Below are 24,961 nucleotides of genomic sequence, written 5' to 3'. Positions count from 1 at the left end.
GCATTTGGAAAACGTACTGCCGCGTATTAGCAGCGCGTGACACCTACATGCCGATGGTGTACGTGTCGCAAGATGGCCGGGTCACTGCCTACATGGTGACACCCACTGACTTCTACCGAGTCGCAGCCTTCGCCGTCACGAATAATATACTGGTTGCCTTCTCTCTCTCTCTCTCTCTCTCTTTCTTTCTTTCTTTCGTTATCTCCCTCCCGTCCCCCCTCTCTATCCCGATTGTAATTTACGTCGATTAACGGTTACGCGAGCCGATCCACGGAGAAAACTCCGCGCAGATCGCGGGCCGTGTCTGTCCGGTGTTCGGTCGAACCGGTTGATCGATTCGAAGCCGATTGAGATCTCGGCGATCGGGAAATACGGGGTAGAGCACCTTTTATCCGGGTCTGCGCGGGTACTCGATCGTGGAACTTCCAGCTGCAAGGATTGCTGCGAGCGCACGCGTGAGTTCTATTCGATTTGCGAGGGTTCGACGTGATTTTTACGCGTACCCGCGTATGCGTCGCGCTAGGAACTACTGGAACTGTGGAAAGGAGAGAAAAGAATTCCGGGAAATGCTGAATCTCTCTTCCGGAGCTGAAACGATCGACGAGCGGAAACGAATCCGTTCTGTCCGCGTGCCTAGCCGGTGATCCCCTCCCTTCAGACGGGAAACGGAAGACGGTGATCTACGTCTCCGCGTCTGACGCTTTAAATATGCCTTTAAGTAGGATACGCGTACGCGCAGGCACCGGTAATGGCTTCCATTAATAGACGGAATCTCTGTTTTCCAGGCCGGCGGCACGTGACCGAGGATGAGTTCCCGATGATCGTCGGGCCCGGATCGTAGCCAGCGCACAGAGAATCCCGAAGATGGTGTACAGAGGCAGTCTGCAGACGGACGACCCGCGGGACGCGCCCCGGCTGGTCAGGATATCGCCGCTGCGCGCGAGCAGGCCGAGCAACAACAACCCTGCGCCGAACAACCGTGTCGCTTCCTCCGTGAACGCGCCGGTGTATCACGGCCCGTTTGTCTCGGCAATCGACGTACAACGAGCCAAATTGATCGAAGAAAGACGGCTGGGCCGTGAAAGGGACATCGAGTCCGTAGAGAAGGTCATTATGAGGACGACGGGGCTGAAGGTCGGCGCGCCGCGGCTGAGAAACATCAGTCAGATACGAGACACGGTGTTCGTCGATCCCGCGCTGGTGCCCATGGAGAAGATCGGCCGCAAGGAGCGAGATCGGCCGCGAACGATCGCCGTGGACAGCTCCCCGAGGAACCTGCGGACCCAGAGTTCCATGCTGGCCGATTTGAAGGATCTGGAGCGACTGAGGAACACGCCGCCGGCGCAAAGATGTCCGAGGACCTCGCTGAAACCCGAGTCGAAGCAAACGGCGAACAAGAAGTCGGAGCTGAACTCGGCGAAGATTCGCTCGGACATCATGAAGATCCAACAGATGTTCCAGGCGGCGGACAACAACCCTCGGACACCGGTCAAGACGGAGAAGAGGACGGACAGGAGGATCGACTCCGAGAAGCAGGAGAGGAAATCTGGAACGGAGATTAATAAAACGAGATTACTCGCGCAGAAGCTGCTGGAGGCGTCCCGCGGTAACCGGGAGACGCTCAAGGATCGCTGCAACAACCCCAAGAACGTCCCTCCGAGTAAAGTTAGGGAGGCTAAGGAGGTGAACGACAAGGGGTCGAACAGATCCCAGAGGGCTGCGGTAGACTCGAAGCATCCGGTGAAGGAGAAGGATCCGGAGGAAGCGCGTCCCCGGCCGCCGGTTCGTAGGAGGAAGGAAACGAGGAACGGTGTTAGTCGGGAGGTGAACGGGGTCAGCGACGATGCAGTGAAAAACGGTGGTAGGGAAAGCTCGAAGAGCAACGCGGAGGTGGACGAAGTCGACGGCTCGTCGGCTAACGAGAAGCACGCGGATACCGTGAACGAGGAAGAGAAGACGAAACCGAGGGAGCTGGACAGGCCGGACATACTGGACGGTTTGCTCAAGGAATCCGATAAACAGCTGGCCGACCTGAGATCCGACTTGCACGAGCGCGGCAGGTCACGTAGTCACTGGAGAGGATTCGTGCAATCCATGAGGCTGCACGACGTGGAGCTTCATTCGGACAGCGAGGACCAGAAGAAAGGTAAGCGACTCGAAGTACTTACTGTCCGTTATACAAGGGCAAGGAGTTCCTTGTGTTTTGTTTATAATTTGCATCGGTTTCGTACAATCGGCGAATAGTAAATCAGTATTGAAAGTGAGACGAAACAGTGAGAACTGACGAGTAGCCTCGCGTTCCTTCCAGAGCTTCTGTGCAACGAAGAACACATCGCAGATGGTAGATAGGTTTGGAATAGGGGACGATAGATAAGGGTGGCTACCGTCGGTTGGACAGCTCAATTACCTGGCAAACGGTTTGATCCTGTTATACGATACGCGTAGCTTCGCGCTCGAGAGGCGATCAGTCCCGTGAAATATTGAAACAGAAACCCCTCGATTCGTGTACGATTTCTATCGATGTTGTAAAAAATATCATCGATGCTTCATTAGAAAACGACGGATACAACGAGGGGACTCTCGAGTGGAAGGGATTAAGTAAACGAATCGCCGGATTCGAATTCGAAAGCCGGAAATTTCGTGGAAACCGGGCGAAGGGGGGACGAAGGAGGTCCACGGGTTCTAAATTTTAATTACCGCCTCGAATCACGACCACGCAGGAATTCCACTCGGCCCACGGGAATGATGTCTCAATGGTCCCAGGAGGGCGAGCGTCCACGTGCGTGTAAAGCGCTGATTAACGCACACGGGCACACCGGGCCCGGCGTTAAGTGAGATTTATTGGAATTTCTGCTGGCCATTTCGATGACCCCCCAGCGACGCTCGCGTTCTCTCTTCGTCTCTGTTCCTCTCTCTCTCTCTCTCTCTGTTTCTCGTTTGGCTCGGTTTAAGGGGTGCGTATCACGAGCCGGCGGATTGGATTAGCAACGTTTGCCGAGGTGTTTAAAATTACAAGCCGGCGTGGCCATTAATCCCTTCGCCCTAAGGCACCCCTATTTTTAGACGTCTCCCTCCCCGGGCCGCTCCGCTGACGCAGGTCAGGGTAGCCGGTACCTAACATATGTCCCGACATATGGATTTGCCCGGAGGAGCAGACAAAACGCTGCCCTCTTCACTCCGTAACTGCGGGATCAAGCGTAAACTGCAACTATTCAAAGCCTTTCTATTATCGTACCGCTACTTACGGAGGAACGTGGCGAACCAACGTGCGCCGGTTTCGATGAGACCTCGCTGGAAAATCGCTCTTAACCCTTCGCGGGCGAGCGTCGACGTTCCGGCGAGATGGAATGCTCGTATTCGAAAAACTGAGTCGTAAATGAGCAATTTAGTTATTCGAACGATTAGAGATCTGCGCGTAGCTTCCTTCTTATCTTACTTTAGCAATCGATGTAGAATTTAGCTTCATCTTCTGAAGGTTCTGTATATTTCGAGGAATCCTCAAAGTACTTTCAAGTATTCTTTCCATTGTTCGTCATTCGTGTTAACCTCTTACCTCGGAATAACGCCTGTCACACGCGATTGCGATCTAAGACTAAAACCTTTGGAGTATCTCCTTCCGAGCATTTTGCTCGTATTCGATTTATACAGGTGAAGTATGAATATAACATTATCATCGTGCTACTGTAATTAGCAGAACAGTATAGGAAACTAGCTTACGATCCGTGATAGCAAATTACGAATAATTATTGCGAATATTATCTATCTAAAGCATTATCTAAATCGCTGAAAACTCTCGTGGCCGGCGGTGCGTTAACGGAAATCTGGAATACGCGTACGAGTAACGAGGTATCGAATTAAACGGTTCTGCCATGACGCACGCTCGTTTCCTCCGCACAGTCGCGGAGCCGATTTTCTCGATTCTCACGCCACCGGCACACGAACCATCTAATTTCTCTCCGCGGCGATCGCGATCATTCACCTTGATTCCGCGATGAAAGTCCCAAGCCGGCGAACGCGCCTCGCCGCGCGTACGCCGGCTCTCGTCCGGATTTTTTTCCTCCGCCTTTCGGCGCTCGGCGTTCCCTTTATCTGACCTTTATCTCTCTTACATGTGGATTTACTCTATCTGCCCGTCTACGTGCGTGCCCGTGTCAGATAGGTGCACGAGAACGTTTACTAGCGCCGGAATTCCTGCTCGGAACTGCTTTATCGCGTTACAGTTTCGGGCACACTTGTACCACCGAAAGGGAAAGGGAGAGATAGCGGGCCAAGGTCCGCCTTCGAAGAAGAGACCAAGAAGGGTCTGTATTTTTGGTTGCGTTATCGGTAATGGGGAAATCCGTATACGTGCTCTTTGCGCGATCGGCTGAATCGAACGCTTTACGATCTTTCGACGCGTTTATTCGATCGTGCGACTGGAAGACGGTTTATTGTAGATGAAAATGTAACCATTGGGGATGTGTTACTCTAAATGACTATTGATAGAAGATATTCTCAGGCAATATTCTGATGGTATTGTTGAAGAAAACAATAGTGGAATACATGTAATTATGTACATTTTATTATAATATACGAGTCGCTCAGAAGCCAATGCGGTTGAGTCTAGAAAATAGAAATTGAAACGTATTCAGAGATGAATAAATCTTTGAACAACTGCGTCCTTGTTGAACTATTGCTAGTATCTTATTGAACAGTTACTGATATCTTAATAAGAGGATAGAATTGTCTGGCAGATGCACGTTTCGTCACCCGACCGGAGAATCCCATGGAATCGTCGAAAATATTCAGACAGCCGAGAGTAGAATTTCGTGACGATCGTCACGAGAAAGATTCACGCGAACGATACTTTCGCGTCCGAGCGAATCGCGTGCCGGGTCGTTTGCAACATTTTAGCATTGCTGAATTCCATCCCATCATCGGGAACACGGCCGCACACTTTCGCAGCTTATCCCGTGGAGATGTTCTCACGGACATTAAACGAGGAAAGTTTCGTAAACACGAAATATCCGCGTGCGCTCTCGGGACGATTTGTTTACTCTCCGACGACGAGTGTCGTGCCACTGGCTACATCAGGTTTACCCACTTACGAGGAGAGGGCCACACAGAAACATCTCTTTTCGAACGAAACCCTGTGCAAGTTGTAGTACGTGTCTAGAAACGAGAAACCCTCGAGACTTTTTCGACGATGGTCCTCCGCTTTCGGAGAAAATAAGTTTCAAGTTGGCATGTTACTGTAATAAGGCGATAAATAATAAAAGTACTTTATTTTCAAAAAATGTTCCCCCGGCCATACGTAAATATACAATAGTGCCTTATTGGCGAAGGCTGACAAAATACATAAAATATTGCATATTACAGCGTGCTTATTAATAATCTTATGCAAGTGTGGCTATTATAGAGAATGGTTCATAAATAAAAAGAGAAAAGATATCAATTTAGTGGCGAAAGTAAATACGCCGAGGGGTTAATTTCCTCAATTTCCATTTCCTTGATTTAACATTGGCTTCCGATCGACTCGATCGATCCAATAATTCGATCCTCACGTTGATCTTAGAAAAAGTACTAACGATCCATATGCGCAAAGGGAATCGATATTGCAAATAAGATTTTTCATTCAATGTCAGAAGAAAAGACGTTTGCGCGTCTCGCCGCGCGCGAAGGGTTAAAAGTCCAATGACACGCGACCAGTTTGATCAGGCTCCGCGAATCTTGTCGCGCATCGCGGCGCACGGGTGCCGCCTTTACCCGCATTCGATTTGCGCGGCTGCGATTCAGAAAAATGGTTACGCAAAAAGCTGTGTTAATCGCTGAACGGGTCTTGCGTACATTTCATCTTGCGTCACGGTTACGGGGAACGCGAGGAGCGTTAAATATTTATGAAACGTCGGCGCTCCTGGAACCGCGGCCGGGGGAAAAGAAATTACCCGCTTTCCACGGTTTTCGTTCCGTAGGTTTTCTTCGGCTCGTATCGGCTTCGTAGAATCCTCGCTCGCTCGGAATGCGCCACGCCGATGAGAAACACGGACGCGCCGCGGAGTTATTTCGACCGTCTTTTACATACCTCCGGCCAACAATTTTATTATCCTCCGACGATTAACGACAGGGAACTTCGGTTCAAGCGTATTAATTTCGAAGGTTTCAACGAACCCGCGGAATTACGACTATCCGAGAAGCCTTTTTTCGCCTGGCGATCCTTGCACCGCTGCACTCTTCGTTCGGAGAAAAAGGGGTGGGATTCTTTTCGGTTCCCTCGACGATTGAAAGAAACATTTCAATTATGTTCATCGACAGCTGTGATACATGGAATTATGTAACAATGGGTTAACAGGAAGCTAATGATATACACTCCGACGAATTTCCTTGAAATTCTGTTGCATTTGAAGGTAATCATTTCCACTGAATTGTTTTCCGAATTTCTAATACTAGATTTACGGGCGTTTATTTTATACTTCATTACATATTTAAAACACTTAATATCTAGCGTTGAAATATTTTGCTGATAAGTTTTTGTCAGAAATCCGACTCAACGATACAACACAAGTCGATGAATCGTTCTGCCAATTTTGTCGGTTGCCCTCCGCGAAGCGTGCTCGAAAGGCCAATGCGCATTTTTCCCGATAAACGTAATCGTTTGTTAACAATCGAGACACGGCCGGTTCATCATCTCCGTGTCCGTGCGGGGATTACAAATGGCCCGCGGCGATCGGCGAACCGGAAGGCCGGAGCGGACAGCGTCGAAACACAATAGCCCGCGGTCTCGATAAGGATTCCACGGGCGATCGGTCGATCGATCGGTGCATCTATGCATCGGTGACGACGCGACCAAAAATGTATGTACTGCGATACTCCGATTAGCAGCTGGGATATGCTCTGATATGAACATTTGAACCGTCTTTGCAAAATTCCTTTGCTAAATCTCTAAGCGTGAATTTATTAAGATTTCGATTGGTTGGAAGTATCTGTATTCTTGCAGTAACTCTAAAAGCAGGAACCAGCTTGGCCAGGTGTTAACACTAGATTCACGCAACTCGTCAGTTTGACGAATATTAAAATTTTCAAACATAATTTAATAACAGTTTAAGTCAATTCTGAGGGATGCTATTATGCGAGTGCATTTATAATGCTCTGTCCCTGAAACCCCAATTTCCGCGATCTATATAAACAAACACGTAGTCTTCTAAATCTAGTGTTAAAGCCAGCTTTCGACAAAAACCGCGTTGCATCGACTTACGGAGCGCTCGGGACTCTCCAAAGAAAGAGCAGCAAACTAAGCGAAAAGACAGCCCGTTGCCAAGAGAAAAGGATCTCCGCGATCAGTTACCAATGCGAGAAAATCGATGTCCATTTCAGAGATAAAACTGGCAAGAACAACTCTCGAAATCATTCCTCGCGCTTGGGTAGCCCGTAAGAAGCAATAATCCAAGAGCATCGTCGTTCGCATCGTTACTACGAGCATATCTGCCCGCGAGGAATGTTCCGAATAGCTGTTCGCAACAGTTTCGCTCTGAAATGGACAGTTAGCTTCACCATAGACGCACACAGCGAAGGTTCTTCCTCGATAGCGCACGCATGGTGGCCGTGCACAGCCGGTGACGGCCCTTGCCCTTGAGTCTACGCCCTAATATTGATCTGGCGTTCTTCCTGCCCCTCCATGGTGGCCCATGGTGTGCGTACAATGAAACGCAGGATCCTCCTCGCCCCTCCAGCAAGCCGGCAGACCCGTCGTGTCCCCGGTGGCCGCGACCGGCGGCGTATGGGGCCGATGTTGCTTCTCCAGTGCAAATCTAGCTGTCAAACCGCGAACACTAATCAAGCCTGATCGCGACGGACCGTTCAAACCGCGAGCTTCTCGTTGACTCCTCCATCCCCGTCCTGCCACCCTCTCTCCACCCGGCCTGCGCCATCCCTCGGCCGCTCTACTCCTATTTCCTCGACCAGTCGTCGTCGTCGTCGTCGTCCTTTTCCTCGAAGAAACATTCTGCGGTCGCGACGACTGTCCAAGCTTCCTTTCTTAGCTGCCTGCGGTGCCATGGCAAATTCCACATTCCATTTCATTGCGCTAGTCACTTATTCTAACAATTCTTGCTGCGATCATTCGAGATACGATTGTCTCGTACGAAAGTACAGTGATTCCTAGATATTCTAAAATACGAGTGCTCCGTTCAATCTTAGCGCTCAGAAATATTCCATATTGCATTATTCTCTTATTTTAACAATCCTTAATCATTTGATACAATTGTCTCGTATAAAAGTACCATTCCAGTGATTCCTAGATATTCTTAAATACGAGTGGTATATTCAACCTTATCGGTCATAAACACATTCCATATTGCATTATTCTCTTAACAATTCCTAATCATTCTTACTACGATTGTCCCATAGAAAAGTACCATTCCAGTGATTCCCAGGCATTCTGAACGACTCGGAGTGCTCTATTCTTTCCTCGCATCGAACATTCCATTTCATCGCGATGTCCACTCGCTCCAATAACCTTTACTACAGTCATTCGTAACGTTACACCGACGTATCGAAGAACAATCGAACGAGAGGTTGCCGCGAGCTGCAGGGAAACCGAGGAAAACCCGAAAGCAGTCCGGACCGCAACGTGCCAGTTCCTCCGCGTCGACTTTTCCCACCCCTCTCCGTGCGACAGCCCCGATTCGCGTCGCTCCCCGGGAACACGCGGTCCTCGAACCGGCAGCCCGGTCACGCGTTATCGAACTCGGTCGATATACGCACGCGGCGTTCCTCCGCGTCGTCTTCCTCTTCGTTCCCCGGCGCGCGTCCGTCGTCCGTCCGTCCGACGACCGACCGGCGTGTCCTCCCCGTGAAGTGTCTCTCTCTCAGTGCAGGCGTGACCACGCGGTCGGATGCACGCGCGAGTTCCTTATTCGTCGACCCGCCATCGGAGATGGTTCTCTGCGACGTCTGCGACAACAACAAAGGTGAGACGTCAACGCAACTATTACACCCGCTCCGTGAACGCGCGAGTCGCTTTTCCACGAGGAAAATCGCGTGCAACCCTTTCTCGCGCGGTTTGAACTCAGCGGCACCGAATAACATTCACTTCTCTCCTTCGGTTCGGAGGTATTATTATTTGTTTGTTAACCTTTTAGCTACGGGACTAGCTGCGGAGCTATAATAATCTTGCACGGCAGGATTCGACGCGACCTGCGTGTCGTAAACGTAATTTCACTGCGATTTCAGGCGAATAGAATTCTCCGCTGTGCAATTACGGTAGATTAGACTATAATATACATAATTATCGATGAGAGAGAGAGAGAAGGGATATACGCGAAGCTACTATAGTGGCGTACAGTAGCTAAAAGGTTAAACTATATGAAATGTGCCCTTTGACACTTGTAACGTTTCTTCCCGATACGTTGTTTCCTCTTAACGATGTGATTCTCGTTCGCGTAAAACGAGTCCACGTGGAACGGAGACTCCGCGCTAACGGAGGGACGGGTTTGCATCCCTTCTCTTGAGAGGGCAGGATAGAATCCCGGATTCGCGGCAGCCGTGACCGAGCCGAACTCGAGGCGAGTAACCTTTCGCGTCGCGAGACGCCGGTGAAATTTTACGTGCTTGCGTAAAGAGTATCGAGCACCGCTCCACCGGTAATCGCGAATCGGACCTTTTCCTCGGATCGAATCGCGTTGCCCGGAAACAGTCGTGCCTCCGGATATTTGCTATTAACCCTTTACGGACGGGGATCGTTTAAAGCGTACCAAAGCTTCCGTAGATCCTGCGAAATTACACGTCGAATGCCTAAATCATATAGCATAAGGAAACCACGTACAGATTTCTTGCCGCTTGGGTAGTTAAATCATCGGTTTGCAACTTAGCACTCGAAACATGGACGTTTGATCTCGGCAAAGTTCGTCTGCAGAGGGTTGAGCTTCCTGTAGTGCATCGATACGCGAAATAGTAAATAAAGCAGCTTCGTTCCGTAAGTCCCGTGCGATTTCTCTTTGAGGTAGCTTCGAACAATGTCGTCTGTGTCTTCGATCTTTTATTTTCCTTGTTGGTGCAAAATTTGGATGTGTGAAAAATCGAATAATTTTAGGGTAGTTTCTTTGATTCATTAAAATATTTACTATTATAACTGATGCAATATTGGAGCCTACAGAGTTCAAGGGGTTAAACTTGATGCTCTTCAATGTTCAATCGAAGCATTGCTATCGATTAAATGCTCCCGAGCAGAAGCTAAAGAGTAAATACTGATCACCGATTGCTCTTGTAAGCTTTTTGTATCTGATAGATCCAAGATTCGATTGGATATTGAGAGAATCAGTTTCTTAAGTCTACAGAAAAGACTGTGTCATTGGCTTTCGAATGACACGGCGGTCGAAGTGTTAAGCCTTTTAAGACCGAATCCGTGGGTACACACATCGGATGATTAATCGATCGATCGCGGCGGGAGAGACGAGATTGTTGCCGGTATTCGGAGCATCGTCGTCGAGCCGGGCCCCGCCGGTATAAATCGATAAGGGGTTCCCGCGGTGTTTTCGACACCGCTGTGGTCTTGTCACAGGAGGATATTTATTAGGCGAAAGAGGCGCAGCGCATGTTACGCGGATCGCGAAGGCGAGAGAAACCCGCGGCGATCCCGTGGTAAACGTCTGACATTTTCACCCTCACGCGTGCAGACGTGTTTACCCGCTACGAAACACGGAGCGCGGAAACGACGCCAGCTTCGGAAATCGCGAGCCTTTCCTTAACGCGTCAAGCGCCATGAAAATCTTGAACGTTTTCACGTAGAGTTATTCTTCTGCAGAAAAGCGGGAACAATTATTAATTATTTGGTACAATTCTTGCATTGGACTATTGTCTGTTTAGTTGTGTTATCATTTTCATTGGACATCGGCTATTTTGCACGTTACGATTGCTTTTGAGTAATAGAAGCGTTGGTGATCGGTGAATTACATGGCGCTTAACACTAAAACTGCCGAGCAGTTCAATTCACCTTTGAAAATTTCGCTACAGAATTTGCATAGTGCTAAATGAGTTTCTCTAATAATTTCTCAGAGAAACATTTGTTACCTTTCTAATAATTGCAAAAAGAAGACATCATGGGTCATTTGACCCCTCTGGTAGTTTTAGCGTCAACGTGTTAACTTTTGGGAGCACGGGCAACCGTTGCGCTTTTGATTTTCGCCGGATCGCGTTCGGGTAACGGTGAATTAACAGTAGAACTAGCTTGTAGGTCGAAGCGACCCACTCTGCACTTGTTCTGTTACAATCGAGCCGCCGACGAAACGATTGGAAGAAATGTTCAATTTCAGTGGAATCCGCGACCGTTAGCATCGAGTTCGGATTATGCGTGATTTTGTTCCATTGGCTCGTATCGCGGTTAATGATAACGCTGCGTCTTCGCGGCACAGCCAATCGTTGAAAATATAACAGGGGAAAGCGAAATAAAGGGAACAGTATGCACGCTCGTAAACTGTCATGTAAGATAACGAGAATAATGATCGTATGAATGGGCGAGATTCAGTACGTTTTAACCGCGTTGTTATTGGAAACATTGTTTTTCTTCGGAACCTAATCGTCGAACGATAAAATTGTGCAGCTTTCGCTTAAAAATCGTCTTCCCTGATACTCCGTAGTTTCCGTTCTACGATCGTTAGTTGCAATCGCATTGCAATTATTATGAAAGTAGCACAATTTGCATTGAGAATTGATAGCTCGCTCGATGATATATGATACATCAAGAAATGACTAACGCAACAACCAGGCCGTATGATAATCGTTTTTTTCCGACGTAGTATTTGCATCATCCTCCATCGTTAATAACCGCCATTTTATATTCTATCTGGGTCTTCTATTGTTAAATTGAACGGTGCTGTAACGCACGATTTTCACTGCACTTTCACGAGCGGGAAAATTACGAAGGAGCTCGATAACTTAATGTCTCAATTTCGCGTGTACCACGTTCGAACTATAACGCCAAACGTAAACACAATAGGATGAGCTTTGCGTTCCCCAGTTTACCAACGAATTACAATACAAATTTCAAAATTCACGATGTCACGAATCGCTGGTTTCGACGCACCGAAAGAATACTCGCTTACCGCAACAACAGACGAGTCCGAAAGTTTATTACCCGCCGTTCCTTGTTAGGGAACGATAAGTTAGGAAGCAATGAAATAAAAAAACTTATAATGTTACGAATTTTTATTCCAATTAGGCAGTACATTGAATATAAAGCTTACGCAAGGCGTCATACAATATTCATTAAAATCAAATTAATTATCTACGGGTTATGGCTACTTTCATCAGATTTTCGTTTCGCTGCATACATTCGACAACAATCTGCCTCCATAACAGAATATTCTCTTGTTACAACTGGATCGTAGTGCATTCGTTAACCCCTTGCTGTGCAATAACGAGTGAGACTCGCGACGAAGATTTCTAGACTAATTTAACAACAGTCGATGTTATTTGTTACCCGCAGATCAAAGCTACCCACTATCTCGCTATTATCCTTGTATTATCTTCAAATGAAATTTCCACTTGTAGAATCGACAATTTTGTCGCATTACTTCCAGATTGTCGATAGTAAAATGGTACATAGTGGCGAAAGTACGCCAAGGGGTTAACCCTTTTGCCTATGATTTCTTTCTCAACTCTGATCGATACTTTGTCATTAATAATTTATTGGAAAAAGAGAAAAATTCTAGGCATATGTTACGTCTATATTTCCTTCTAAGTATAATATTTGATTACAGAGGAATAATATTTATTTTGAGTTCGAATGAACTGAGTAATACATATATTTGTTGAATCATATTGAAAATCTTCACCACGGGTTTCACTCGTAGTAGTACGCCAAGGGGTTAATGTACAAAAATCTGCGAAACAACCGACAGAGAACCCCTCGCAGCTTCAATTTGATGACTAAATTCCCTCGAATTCTGGAATGCCTAAAAATCTGTCGGGCACGATGAATTTACTCGAACGTTCCGCGGCATTCGCGAGTTTCTCCGCTCCGAAACGGTTGCTTAGTTATTACGGGCAGCCGTGGCCGAACGTCGAAGATTCCGTCGAACGCATCGCGGCCGCGACGCGCGTCGACGCCGGGATGCAACGTCGGTGCTATTGTACACCATGGGCGTGCCATAAATTCCGTTCCGAGAAGTGTCCGATTAAAACGGCAGACTAAGCGGCTCTGGAGATTACGAGGACCGGGGATCCGTGTAAACAAGCCTCGTTATGCACTTAATTACGAGCACTCAAACTGTACGCGCGGCTGTCTCCGCGTCTGCGCTGTGACGAGGCCAGAACCCGGCCCGGGCAGCAGCGTTGCTCCATTATATTTCGGGGGGAGAACTTTCTCACGGCCGGAGGGCGTTTCACTTTCGCCGGCTGACTTACAGCCGGTCCGGGAAACACGGGAAATTCGTTTCGAAAAATCCTCCACGGACCTAGGGACTTGAGTTTCCGTGGGTGGGTCCTTTTTCGAGCGTCTCGCCGACGTGTAAGACGATCTTGTACAAATGTGTAAAGAACCTCCTCCCGTACACGTTGAAAAGACGTGAAACAGACTCGAACTCGTCGCTCGCGACGCTTCGCGTATTTCAGCGTGTACGAGACCCTTAAGGCACCGGTTGAATATCGTGCGGTTCCCTACGTACCGGTAAACATGTCGCGATGCGTGCTGCTAAGTGGCTTCGCAGAACCTCTAATGGGTAGTGTGTATAGAGGAAAGTATCTGCTTAGTAACTAACTTAATTCAGAGTATTGATCACTTTATTTGGAATGACGCGTGTCACGCGTGATTACAATGCGACGCTGAAGTAAAGCTGATGTTAACCCTTCGCGGACGAATGTCGACACTTTACCGAGGCTAAACTGCCATGTTTGTGATACTAAGTATACTTTAACCGGTTAAGTGTGGAATTTAGTTTGAAAAATCTCTCCTTGCGCGCTATGAAATCAAATAATGAAGTGTATGCTCGTTAAAAGCAGGCCAGATGCACTTAAAATATATCCTAACGAAAGACTAAAGCGAAACGAGGAAGAATTACATGTTCAAAAAATAAATAATCCTGCGTTGAAAAAGTTAGCACTATTAAGAGTTTTAAGGTTACAGATGATTCAAAGGGTTAATAATAAAGCTGCAGTGTTGCTTTTTTAGCTGAAACTAATAATTGTTTCTGTGTACGACTCATTGTCAGTTCGATTATTGACACTACTAATTCTTCCGAACTCGCTTCGCGAAACCAGTGGTTTCCGATGATTATGAATGAAGTTCCTAGTTTCTTGCATCGTAATATACATCGCACAATGTACTCTAAAGCGTGTAGGGAGCTTAAAAGGGAACTCCAGCGAAATCGTGGACTTTTGTTCGAGGCTTCTCGCGAGATAATCGGCCTCCCTCAGTTACCGCTATTTATACATGCACGATAATGTCGGGTTAATCGATCGAACTGTCGCTTTGTTAACCACTTTCTGCTCCCCGGTACGTTCGATTGGAACGGGCATTCGATTCGAACGATTTTATCCGTTTGACTTGTAACTCCTTTGTCGCCTGCATCCCCGAGGATCACTTCATTGTTTCCTGTTTACCGGGACACTTAATATTCGACGCCCCGAGCTTTCAATTTCGTAGAAAATCGACTGACGTTTTCCATACCCTTTTTTTATTTAGAAAGTGGTGCGATCGATTCAATCTTTGCGTCTCTCGAGAAAATGTTAGAAAGTGGAGGAAAATTTACATTTCCCCGCGTGCGAGCATTCGTTGATGGATGAAATTAGTGTACGAGTGTCGACTTCCTTCTCCTTTCTTGCTCTGTTTTTTGCTCTTCTAAACATCTACTACAGAGTAACACAGTAATGCACTACTAGAACATTAAACTAGAACTACGGTACAAAATGACCGGTCTCGATTTCCTTGTTCCGCAATTATTAATATCTTAGAAACATTGAATATTCGAAATGATCTCGATAGTTTCGCTCGAATACTACAACGAATGTCTGTTAATTGCCTTAAGTAATCTTGTTACAATTTTTATAGGGATTACATATTAATCGTATTAACCGCCTCGTAGTTCTAGCGTTAAGGTACTAAAGTTCTAAAGTGCTAGAGCACTAAAGCACTAAAGTACTAAAACACTAAAACACTAAAGTACTGGAATACCAGAGTTTCCCATCCAGAACGCCAGATGTATCCCCGAATTCGAAAAAAAGCCCAGCACCCACAAAAGTGATTATTAAAACATTACGACCTCGGTTCCACGGAACGTCCGTAACTGAATATTCCTCATTAGCCCGAGAGTAACGGAGATATTCCACGAGATCGGAGGCATTACTCCATTCCGCGTAACGCAGATAAACGAAGGTAATAATCATAACAATAATAAAACGCGGTCGGCGTTAAATCGAACGGGACGGCTGTCGGTCGGCTCGGCGAGCGCTGCGCGCGCCATCGCAACGGGCGCCTGCTTATCGCGCCCCATTCCGTTGCAACGAGTCGTTATCAGTGGAAAAAAAAACATTATCTGCCATATTATCCTGCGATGACAGCATCGCGCCGCGGTGACGCGAAAAATCGTCATTGCGCCTCGGTGTCGAATCGCGCGCGCGCGCGCTGCGCGTTCTTGTTCGTCCCGTGTGATTTACTAACGGATCGACGGCCCGCTGCGCGCGATCCAATCGTGAACGAGATATAATGCACAAAGGATAACGGATAGTCACGCGTGATGCCACGTTGCATCGCGCCAACTTTCCCTGGATCATCTTTTCAAAAGTGGACGGACAGTTAGGCCTGGGTTAATCAGGTTAATGAGAGTCAATGGCACCCGTCGGAATGACGATAATGATGGCTACGGTTTTATTGTAGCATTCTAAAGGAAGAAATGAGATGCAGCGGAGACGAGGCTTAATCAAAATTACAGTTTCCAATCGTCTTCGACTGTGCCTTCCATGTGAGAACAGAGCTTGTTCACGTGGAATAAATGGTCCACCGTGTCTGTAACGGAATGACATCCGTCAGGTTTTCGTCTTTCTCTTCATCTGCCGACGAATCTTCGTTGCCATCGCGCGCAGGGCATCATCGATCAGTTTCCATGTTCCAAACAGGCGACGAACCCTTGTCCGCCCGTCGAATTTACGTCCCGCATGTTGGCGGCAGCCTGTGTGACGTCATTCGACGAATTACATCGTGAACCGACAAATTGCTATGGTAATATCGTGTAATTCTGTGATGAGAAACCTGTATCCTGTTGATTGAAATTGGGAAGCTAATATTCGGTGCGGAGTGGAAGTCTCTGATATACTCAACGTCTACACATTACTGCCATTTTATGGCGCCATATCCTTTGCTAAAAATTACGGTATCAATTGCAAATGTGAGGCGCTCAGAACCAATGTGGTTAACTCGAGAACACAAAAATTGAGAAAATTAATGCTTCAGTTTCAAATGATTGTACAACATATTCAAAACCTACAAAAGAAGTCTTTCTAGAACAAACGAAGAAACGAGTGAATCCTCCACTAACTAAAAAGAATATTATTTTATTATATTATTTATTATATTATTAAATATTATTATTTATTCCATGAAAATTTACAGAGATCAGAAAGTATCAAAAGACCGACTTAACCGCATTGGCTACTGCACTGAAAAAAATTTGCCGAGACGCGCACAAGTAGTTTAAAATTGCTTATCACTGGGTAATTCAATTCTTTCACCAGCGGACCCCGAAATTATTCCTCCGACCGTATTCCGGCGGCGGTGGGGCGTCATTACGGGATTCCGAGAAGGCAGGCAATAGAGTTCCCATGGGGGCGAAGGGACGCGTCTCGCGTGACGGTCCGCTCGATTCGGACTGACAGCGGCGAGGACAATTCGGCTACAAAAGCGCGGAATTCTCAACGTCACGCGAACGGGTAATCACACATCTCATCGTGTAGGAGAAGGAAAACGGGTGATTACTTAATCACGTGCTCCGTGCTTCTTTGAGTACTTTTGCCATTGACCGGTCGCCCGTGCTTTTGTCCGCTGAGAATGCTACCTCGATTCCGCCATTGTGCGACCAATCGCCGAAATTTCGAGCGCGAAGTCTGACGCAAATACTCTGTATTTGATTGTAAGTTCTTTTACGTAAACTTCGATACAATGGGTTAACATTCGTATTGATTCTTAGATTTTGGAATATTATTCAGAGTTCCAGCAATTGTAGTTGAATATTTCTAGTGAACAACTCCCGAGTGCTAAGGGTTAATTTTTCTCTTGCGAGTAATCTTAAATATTTTCCAGTGGAATCCGAGGATAATATTGCGTCTAGGTTGAAGTGCTTAAGGGGAGGTTTTCCTCGAAGGTCAGAGGGCCCAGGCGAGGGCGTAAAGTGAGGACTGTCATCAGTCCGCAAGAAACAGTCGACTTAAGTGCATAGTTTCACAAATAGTTTCTTACATAGCGTTACATACACTCAGATCGCATAGAGGAAACGTAGAACCAGAGTCTGATGATTTATAGAATACCACTTTTCACACGCAATAAAGCATCTACAAAGTTGTGCGCTATTCATTTTAAAGATCGTATAGACATTAAGAAACATCAATTTACATTTTCTATTCAATAATTCATCCGATCTTTGAATTTTCCATAAGAAACTCGTAGGAAAGAACGTTCATAGAGTGAGCGGCTACTGAATTGTCCGTCACGCAACGCGTAAAATTCAATTTGCGCATTGAACTAAGTAAACACGCTAACTAAGCGCATTAGCCGTTTGACTTCTGGCAATAAAAGTGCTCGCAGGTTTCGCGAGGCCCGCGGGGAGGCGTTTGAACCCGGCTGTCGCCTGGAACCCAAGGAAATTTCGCGCATTCCGGACAGCACCGTTATCCATTTTCTATCCGGCGATGTAATCGGTTGTTGGTAAGCGGCGACGCGTTTCCATCGGGATCGTGCGATCGATCGTTGACCGGATACGGGTGGCGAACCGCCGCGCCGGTCGCCGGTTCCGTCTGATTGAAATTCGGTGTAGAAAGATAGCACTTCCTGTCGAATGATCCTGTTCTTTGGTCAGCGAACGTTGACACCAGCGGCGATGCTCGTTAACTACTTAACAGCGCTGTAATTCACGCACATCGCCGCGCGAAGGATGAGTACGTTTCAACGGTGTTGAATTCTCGCTGAAAATAAAGAGGAAACGCGTTGAATCTTGAATTGAATTCAATCATAACGCACAACGTGCATCGATCCTTTCGCAACAGCACAAAAACGCATCGTCAGGTAACAAAATATGCGAACTGCGTATAAAAACTGGCACACGAAGTTACAAAGTACCTCGTAACATAACTGACCTAAGAATGTCAGAATTACTCTCGATTCGTTCAGGTTCTCGAAGAAATTCCAATTTAATCCCTATCCTTCAACGCGATTCGCTTCTCCAGTGGTCTCATCGCGAAGCGTCATCTCCCCAGCAAAAAAGTCTTCGGAGACAGGTAATTTTAACCTACCCGGTAATTCCAGTGTTAAATCACTTTAACAAAGTTCGCTTTCGCATCAAGGTCCGCCGCATGCTCGTTAGCCTCCGCGCTCGTCCTCATCCGCGCCGTTTCCCGTTCCTCTTCTATCGTGCGCAACACACGCGACACCGCCGGCGCGATAAGGGGGTGGTTCATAAATATTTACGCGACACGTCGTCGCGTCGATTCTAACGGTGCCACCGAGAAAGCGCGCTGCCGGAGGCCGCGATAATTCGTCCGGAAACGGGGAACAAGGTATCCGCGGGCATTCGCGTCACGCGTTGCGCGCCCGTGCATAATTTGCGCGTTCCCCGGACCTTTGTCCGGTTCGCCGGGACTTTAATTCAGAGCTCGGCCAGCCAAAGGTCAACGTCGCGCTCGCGAAACTGATTTACAGCTCCGTGGGCCGATGAAAACCGGCCGGCCCCGACTTCTCGTTCACCCTTTGAACGTTCCGGACTCGCTCGCCGGCGCGTTTCAATGCAAATTTCGATCGGCGCGCTCGGTTACGCAAGAATGCCCGATTTTCGCTTCGTCGCGCAGACTGACCGTGGAATCCGTTTCGCGCTTCACCGTCGATTATTCTCCTTAGCGGTCGCAGGGCTGCGATCGAGATTTCTTGGAGGCGATGCTGGTTCCTCGATATCTCAACGAGTTCCCGATATTTTCGAGATCTAGCACAGCCTCTGGGTTACAGGCGACGACAACGGAGCTTTGTACGCCGATTTTACGAATCTGGCTCGGCTGTCGATGCTACGTGACCTTTCACAGAAACATCGGAACCGAGCTGGGGAACTTTAGGCTCGATACAAACTATCGGTTAGGTCTCTCGATCAATTATTCTTCTGTTATTAACACATTGAACACCGGCTAAATTTCAACTACTAAAAACGCGACGGTGATTATATTGATAAATTTTTAAACATCGATTCAACCAGCATTTCTAACTTACGGAAGAGAGTAAGGAATTCGACTTTATAAACAAATAAACAAATTAGGAGAGAATTTTGAACGGACCTATACCGTGCATCGAGTTTTTCGACCGAAATAATAGCGACCGCTTATGTATACACAGAGACGAACAGTTTCGTTGTCATGGCGATGCTCGCGAGGAACGGGCAACAGCTTCGGACGGAAATGTAATTTTCCATAAAAGTCCGCGGCCGTTTCGGTGCGCCGCGACACGCACACGCGGCCCTCGAATGATGGTTATTTTATTATCCGCGCGGTTAATGTCGACGGTTGTCGTTACTTTCTCATTAGCCACGGGCTACCGTCCGCGCATTGGCGCGGGAACAATGAAAATGTTGTACGCATGTTCCTCTTCGACCGTGTAAGCGCTCGGTAGTTCAATGACGACTGAACGGAAATCCTCCTCTTTTTTTTCTTTTACCTGCGCCGAGCGTAACGCTTTCGAGCGCTTCGGTTAATTGTACGTTGTCCCACTTCGACGCTGTCGTCGGGTGGTTATTATTTTTTCGAATATTGTTAGTAGTTAATGGCAGCTGTTTGACGCGTGAAAGGGTGCAATTAACCCTTCGCGCGATTGAGAAACGAGGCTGTTTTATTTCAATCTTTCGCGTCACGATGCTGTCACACGAAGCTTAACGCTCGATTCCACATTTAATTCTATTGGTTCTAGAAGACATGTCTCATATAGGTCGCGGCAATTAGAGTTTCAAGAACAAAGAATTACAACGTGTATCGAGTCGTTACGGAATAATGTTTAGAAAATTCAATATCCGTGAAATTGATGGGTTCCAGTTTAGTGTTAAAATTCTGCATAGAACTTTATAGTTTCGCTAGGATCTAGCGGTGACCGAGAGTCGCGTCTCGACGAGGGAAAACAAGGAAGATGTGAAGTCAATGTCGCCGATGTAACAGCGGGTAAATTGAAAGTCAAATATTTATATCCCGCAATAAATATTCCCCGGTAATGAATTTCAATTTGAGCCGGGGTCGGAAAGGTCGAACGCGTGGAATTAGGGGACCCGAGTGCCCTAAGGGGCTCGATTATGCGCGAACACGGCCGTGGAGCCACGGCCACGGCGCCAAGTTGAGAACTCCTTGCATAATTGGAATCAACGATGCGTACTGAGTGGCCTCCGCCATTGTCTGCGTACAGTTAGCCGATTATTCCGCGAACACGTTCCGTACTATTCACACCGCTGACAAAACTGCCGGCTGCGGGAGTGACATCGACGCGGAGACCGCGTGTCGCTGGCATAATGCGCCCGGAAATCGACGCCTTTCTGTTCCCGTGTCATTGTTATCGACATCAACGCTCGGTTTATTTATTTGTCTTCCCTTCGCGTGGAACTTGATGGAAACTCTCGGCGGAGAATTCTGAAGCTATGCTTGAAATTTACGTAAACACTTACCTTTTCGTAGAATACCATAGAGTGCGATAAATCGAAAGAGCAACATTTTTAAAAACAAATCCACAAGTTGCATATTTGGTCTGTAACGCAGTGATCTAATGGTTGAACCTTTCGAGTATTTAGCAGAGGACACTGCCGATCTACGCGATCGAGATCCAAAGCTCGTTGTATGTCGATCGTTTAATTCCATTTGTATTTATTGTCTTCCTACCGGTGTATCGAGTAAGAAATCTAATAAATATGAAAGACAAAGCAGAACGGAGAGCCCGGTTAATAAGATAATATCTTCGAACGAGTTAAGTAAGTCTTTTCCTCGCGAGGTCGCACTGAATAATGTCAGAATGTGAACTTTCTAAGGCACGCTCGCCTCGTTATCGCGTGTAATGTAAAACGGCGATGGCTAGCGCCGTATATTGAACTTTCTTTCGTCTATGTCCTAATAGACCCGAGCGTATTACGGAGAGCACTGAAATATTCCCGACATGCAACAGAAATCCGCTCCTAACGTTTCCATTATGAAACCTCTGGATCGAAACCTAAACTCGATTATAAAACTAATAACCGTGTTTAACCGATGACGCAATATCCGAGTTTCAACCTTCCGATGCCTATATGTTTCCTCTATCTTCCAACTATCTTATCTGTTCCCTCGTTGAAACGTGTATTGCCGTGGATCCGAAATATTGGGATTAATGGATTTGACCCTTTCCGACCGAAAATTTAAAAACTCGTTCCATGGAGCGTTAAATTACGCTCCGAAATCCGAAGTATTAAAAGGAAAGAGCCACGTATCGATCTCCCGCTATTTGAATAATCAAATTACTCATTCGCAGTCGGCGATTTTACATACGAAAACTCGGAGTCGCCGTTGCGACGACATTCGACCGCGAAAGAGTTGAAACACGAACAGATTTTCCAGCTTCCCTAGTAGAAGTTCATAGGTAACAGTTGTTTGACACAGATATTCCTAAAAGACGCGGATACGCTATCAACTGGCGATATACTATCGTAGGCGCCGCGGCGGACCGCGTCATTGGCCTTGCGAGAAAAGAAAAATACGAACGCTCGGCGGATTCGCCGGGCCCCGCGTGTCGGGCTGGCGCCGAATGGAACCGGAAGCCGGCGAAACGCCCACCCTCGGTAATTTCTGACGCAGCGTCGCGCGAAAATCGCGCGAGTACCCGCAAATTACGGAACAAGCCAGCCGGCGAGAAGAAGTCTGAGAGGGTAATGCGACCTCGCTCCTCTGCGTTCGGGGGCATAATTAAAAACGGGGCGTACGTGAGCGGAATCGGTCCGGAGAACAAGAAGAAGGAGAAGAAGAAGAAGAAACAGGAGAAGAAGAGGAATAAGAATGAAGACGCATTCTGTAACACATGATTAGTAGGAAGGAATATCTGAAGAAGGTAATAGATTACGTTGTCCAAGATCTACCAGACTCATCAATAAGGCTTCCCGGTAGATCCTTGTTCTACGCACAAGGATGATCTTAACAAGTAATAGTTTCTATACAAATGATGAGGAATGAACGATGACACAGAAGTATTTACACAGACTATGACTGATTGAAACCAGGAAAAGCGAGTAGCTGGTAGCCCTTTAGTAACGAGATTAGGAGATTTAGAAACATAAGGAGACGAAGGAAAGGAAGAAGAATAAAGGAAAGAAGAAGAAGAAGAAAGGCGAAGAAAATTGCGTAGACGAGGCGCGCGAGCGCGGTATTCGCGGTTTTTGTCGAAATCGTTTAACCAGTCGGCGCCGAGGAACGCTCGGGGTTTTTCATCGGTGTCCCTCGCGGTGCATTCAAGCACCGCGCGCATTTTCTCTCTCGCCACTTACAAAACGGTTCTACCGTTTACGCATTCCTCGCGGGCAACAGGCTGCGCGTTCCCAACTGCGACTGTATATCTACGAGGGCCCCTTTTCCCTCTTTCCCGTCGCGGTCCCACTCTCTTTCCTCCCCGCCGCCGCTCCCCCTTCGCATTTTCCTGTCCTCCGTCCCTTATCCTCGAAACACACGCACACACACGCACACGCGCGCCGCAAGTTTTTCTGGCCGTTCGCGCCACTCGGCACGTCCACTTCTTTGAATAAACGTCTTCGGCTCGGCGCGTTGACGTGCGCGCAAGAAGAATGCTCCCGCTGCGCCCGGCGGCCATTCCGCTCGCTGTTTTGCGGAATCTGATCACCGCCGGCACTGTGTCGCGCCATGTCGAGGAAATTGTTAAACGGATCCACGGGCTACGCTCGATTCGCCGGGGTCCCCGAGATTAATCTCGGGGCATGCTCTATATCGGAGCGCATTCGAGTCAATGCTTCCTTTCTGGGTTGATGACTCGGTAATCTGTTTTCGATACGTCGACGGTCGCGTCGCGTTGCTCGAGCAACGCTCGCCGATCCGAAGGCATCGGTGCTTTTAACCTTCCGTCGAACGTCGTCATAACTTCGAGCTTTCGTTCCAAAATCGAAAGCTTCTAAAGAATTTAGCGAGAATAATCAGAAGTAGATACGAGGTTTCCTTTTTCTCTGCTAGTTAAGACTTCGATACGCAATTCAACGTTTGACGGCGGGTTCTCAAAGGTTCGAGAAATTCCCGTCCGCGGGCTAGAGAACACGGCTACCAGGTTCCGTGCACGTGTTCTCCGACGAAAACTGGAAATCCCACGGCTGCCTTCGGCGGACGGCGGCCTGGACAAAGGCGGACAACCGAATTAACATCAGAATCAGCCTATCCGCTGGATTGAACGAGCTCCCCGGCAGTCGATAGCGGCGGAGCGACGCGGCGACGGAGACCCAGAAGGCCCCGGGACACAATGAGCAATAGAAGAAACATTCTCCCAGCTTGACCTCACGCGCGGCGTGTCAGTTAGTCATCGAAACACTCTCGCGCGTATTCCCTCCCACGTGTCCGTGCCACCGACACACCCGAGCATTCCCTCACCCTTTCGCTCGCACGTGTGCGTGCGTGTCTTTTAACCAGTTAGCTGCGCTGACCTCCGCGGAAACTGTGTACCCGAACCGAGCCGCGAAAATCAAACGACGAGTATACTTGTCAAACACAACATTGCCATTTCTTCGCGACGAATGTACTCGTCGAACACAACATTGCCATCGCGACGCGTGTACTCGTGAATCGCTAACCGGTCGAATCGTTCCTGCCAGTGATCGACGTGTAGAAATCGCGCGATTTTTCCATGGAAAGCTCATTATTTCCGCGATAAAAATATATGCAGTCACCGAATTACGTACCGAATCATCTGGCTTCCGCGCCGCGCCGATCGCGTGAACTCTTGAACTCTTTGAACGGTTAGGTGCTCGCACAACGGATCGAGCAGCGAGCTGGCAGTTTACGTTAGTTGAGACTTCCGCTCGAGCCTCTCGCAAGCCGGCTTTATTGTTTAATTGATTCCGAGCGGGAGGGTGGTCGGAAGAGCGGGGGATCACTGTCGTAATTGCTAATTATGAAAGGAGGGCTTCGCGTTTCTTGCCGCCTTCGCTTTTGCTCTTAGCGGCTCTGAAATCCTCGGGCGAATTTCTGTTTTTGTCAGTGCGCGCGGAATGCCGGGCGTTGCGCGAATTAATTTACTCCTGCGAGTTCACCGGAACTTGAATTGATTGCATCGAAACTTGATACGCGAACTTGTCTACGAGTACTTTCTGTTCTCCGGTTACTCTCGACTGTTCGGAGCGCACCGACAGCTCTAACCAGACTGCTCTTAATACCAGACGTGTTAAATGGTAGATATTCGCCGTGTCACGCGTCCCCGTTTCCTCGCTGCGACGTTTCTTCCATTTTGCAAACAATCGTCGCGTGACAATCGCGCCACACGCTCGCATTAGCAGGCATGACGACATCTCATTAATTCTGCACTCCTAAATTTCAAATGTATGCGTTGTATCCCACCGTGTCGTCGCGTGGACTCGACCTACGTTGCACGAAAGTGTCGAGAACGTTGCGTTATACTTCGATCCGATCTAAATCGAGTTGTATTCGGCTTGCGACGAAAAGACGGAGACTTTATCGCAGCTTAGCGATCGGTTTATTCGAGAAATCAGCTGGATACGCAGAAGAAGTTACTGATTAGGTCTATTTAACGGAGCTC

The 24,961-nt window shown here is 47.7% G+C and overlaps 1 protein-coding gene and 1 long non-coding RNA gene across 3 annotated transcripts in view; one reads left to right on the top strand and one right to left on the bottom strand.

The window, feature by feature from the left end:
- The window catches only part of LOC116430264 (uncharacterized), a 44,567-nt gene that overhangs the window by 5,547 nt on the left and 14,059 nt on the right, over nucleotides 1-24,961 (top strand). For both annotated transcript variants that reach the window (XM_076368509.1, XM_076368508.1), the window contains exon 4: nucleotides 786-2,146. In XM_076368509.1, the coding sequence (XP_076224624.1) occupies nucleotides 865-2,146 (1,282 nt within the window). In that variant the 5' untranslated portion in view covers nucleotides 786-864. The remainder of the gene's footprint in view (nucleotides 1-785; nucleotides 2,147-24,961) is intronic.
- LOC116430265 (uncharacterized) lies at nucleotides 12,211-24,570 on the bottom strand. Its single transcript, XR_012998811.1, has 3 exons — nucleotides 24,108-24,570; nucleotides 16,651-18,141; nucleotides 12,211-16,325 (listed from the first exon to the last, which is right to left on the bottom strand). It is a non-coding gene; the product is annotated as an uncharacterized LOC116430265 (long non-coding RNA).

This window comes from Nomia melanderi, chromosome 6 (assembly GCF_051020985.1).
Source record: "Nomia melanderi isolate GNS246 chromosome 6, iyNomMela1, whole genome shotgun sequence".
NCBI classification, from domain to species: domain Eukaryota; kingdom Metazoa; phylum Arthropoda; class Insecta; order Hymenoptera; family Halictidae; genus Nomia; species Nomia melanderi.
This window is presented reverse-complemented; position numbering and strand designations above follow the sequence as displayed.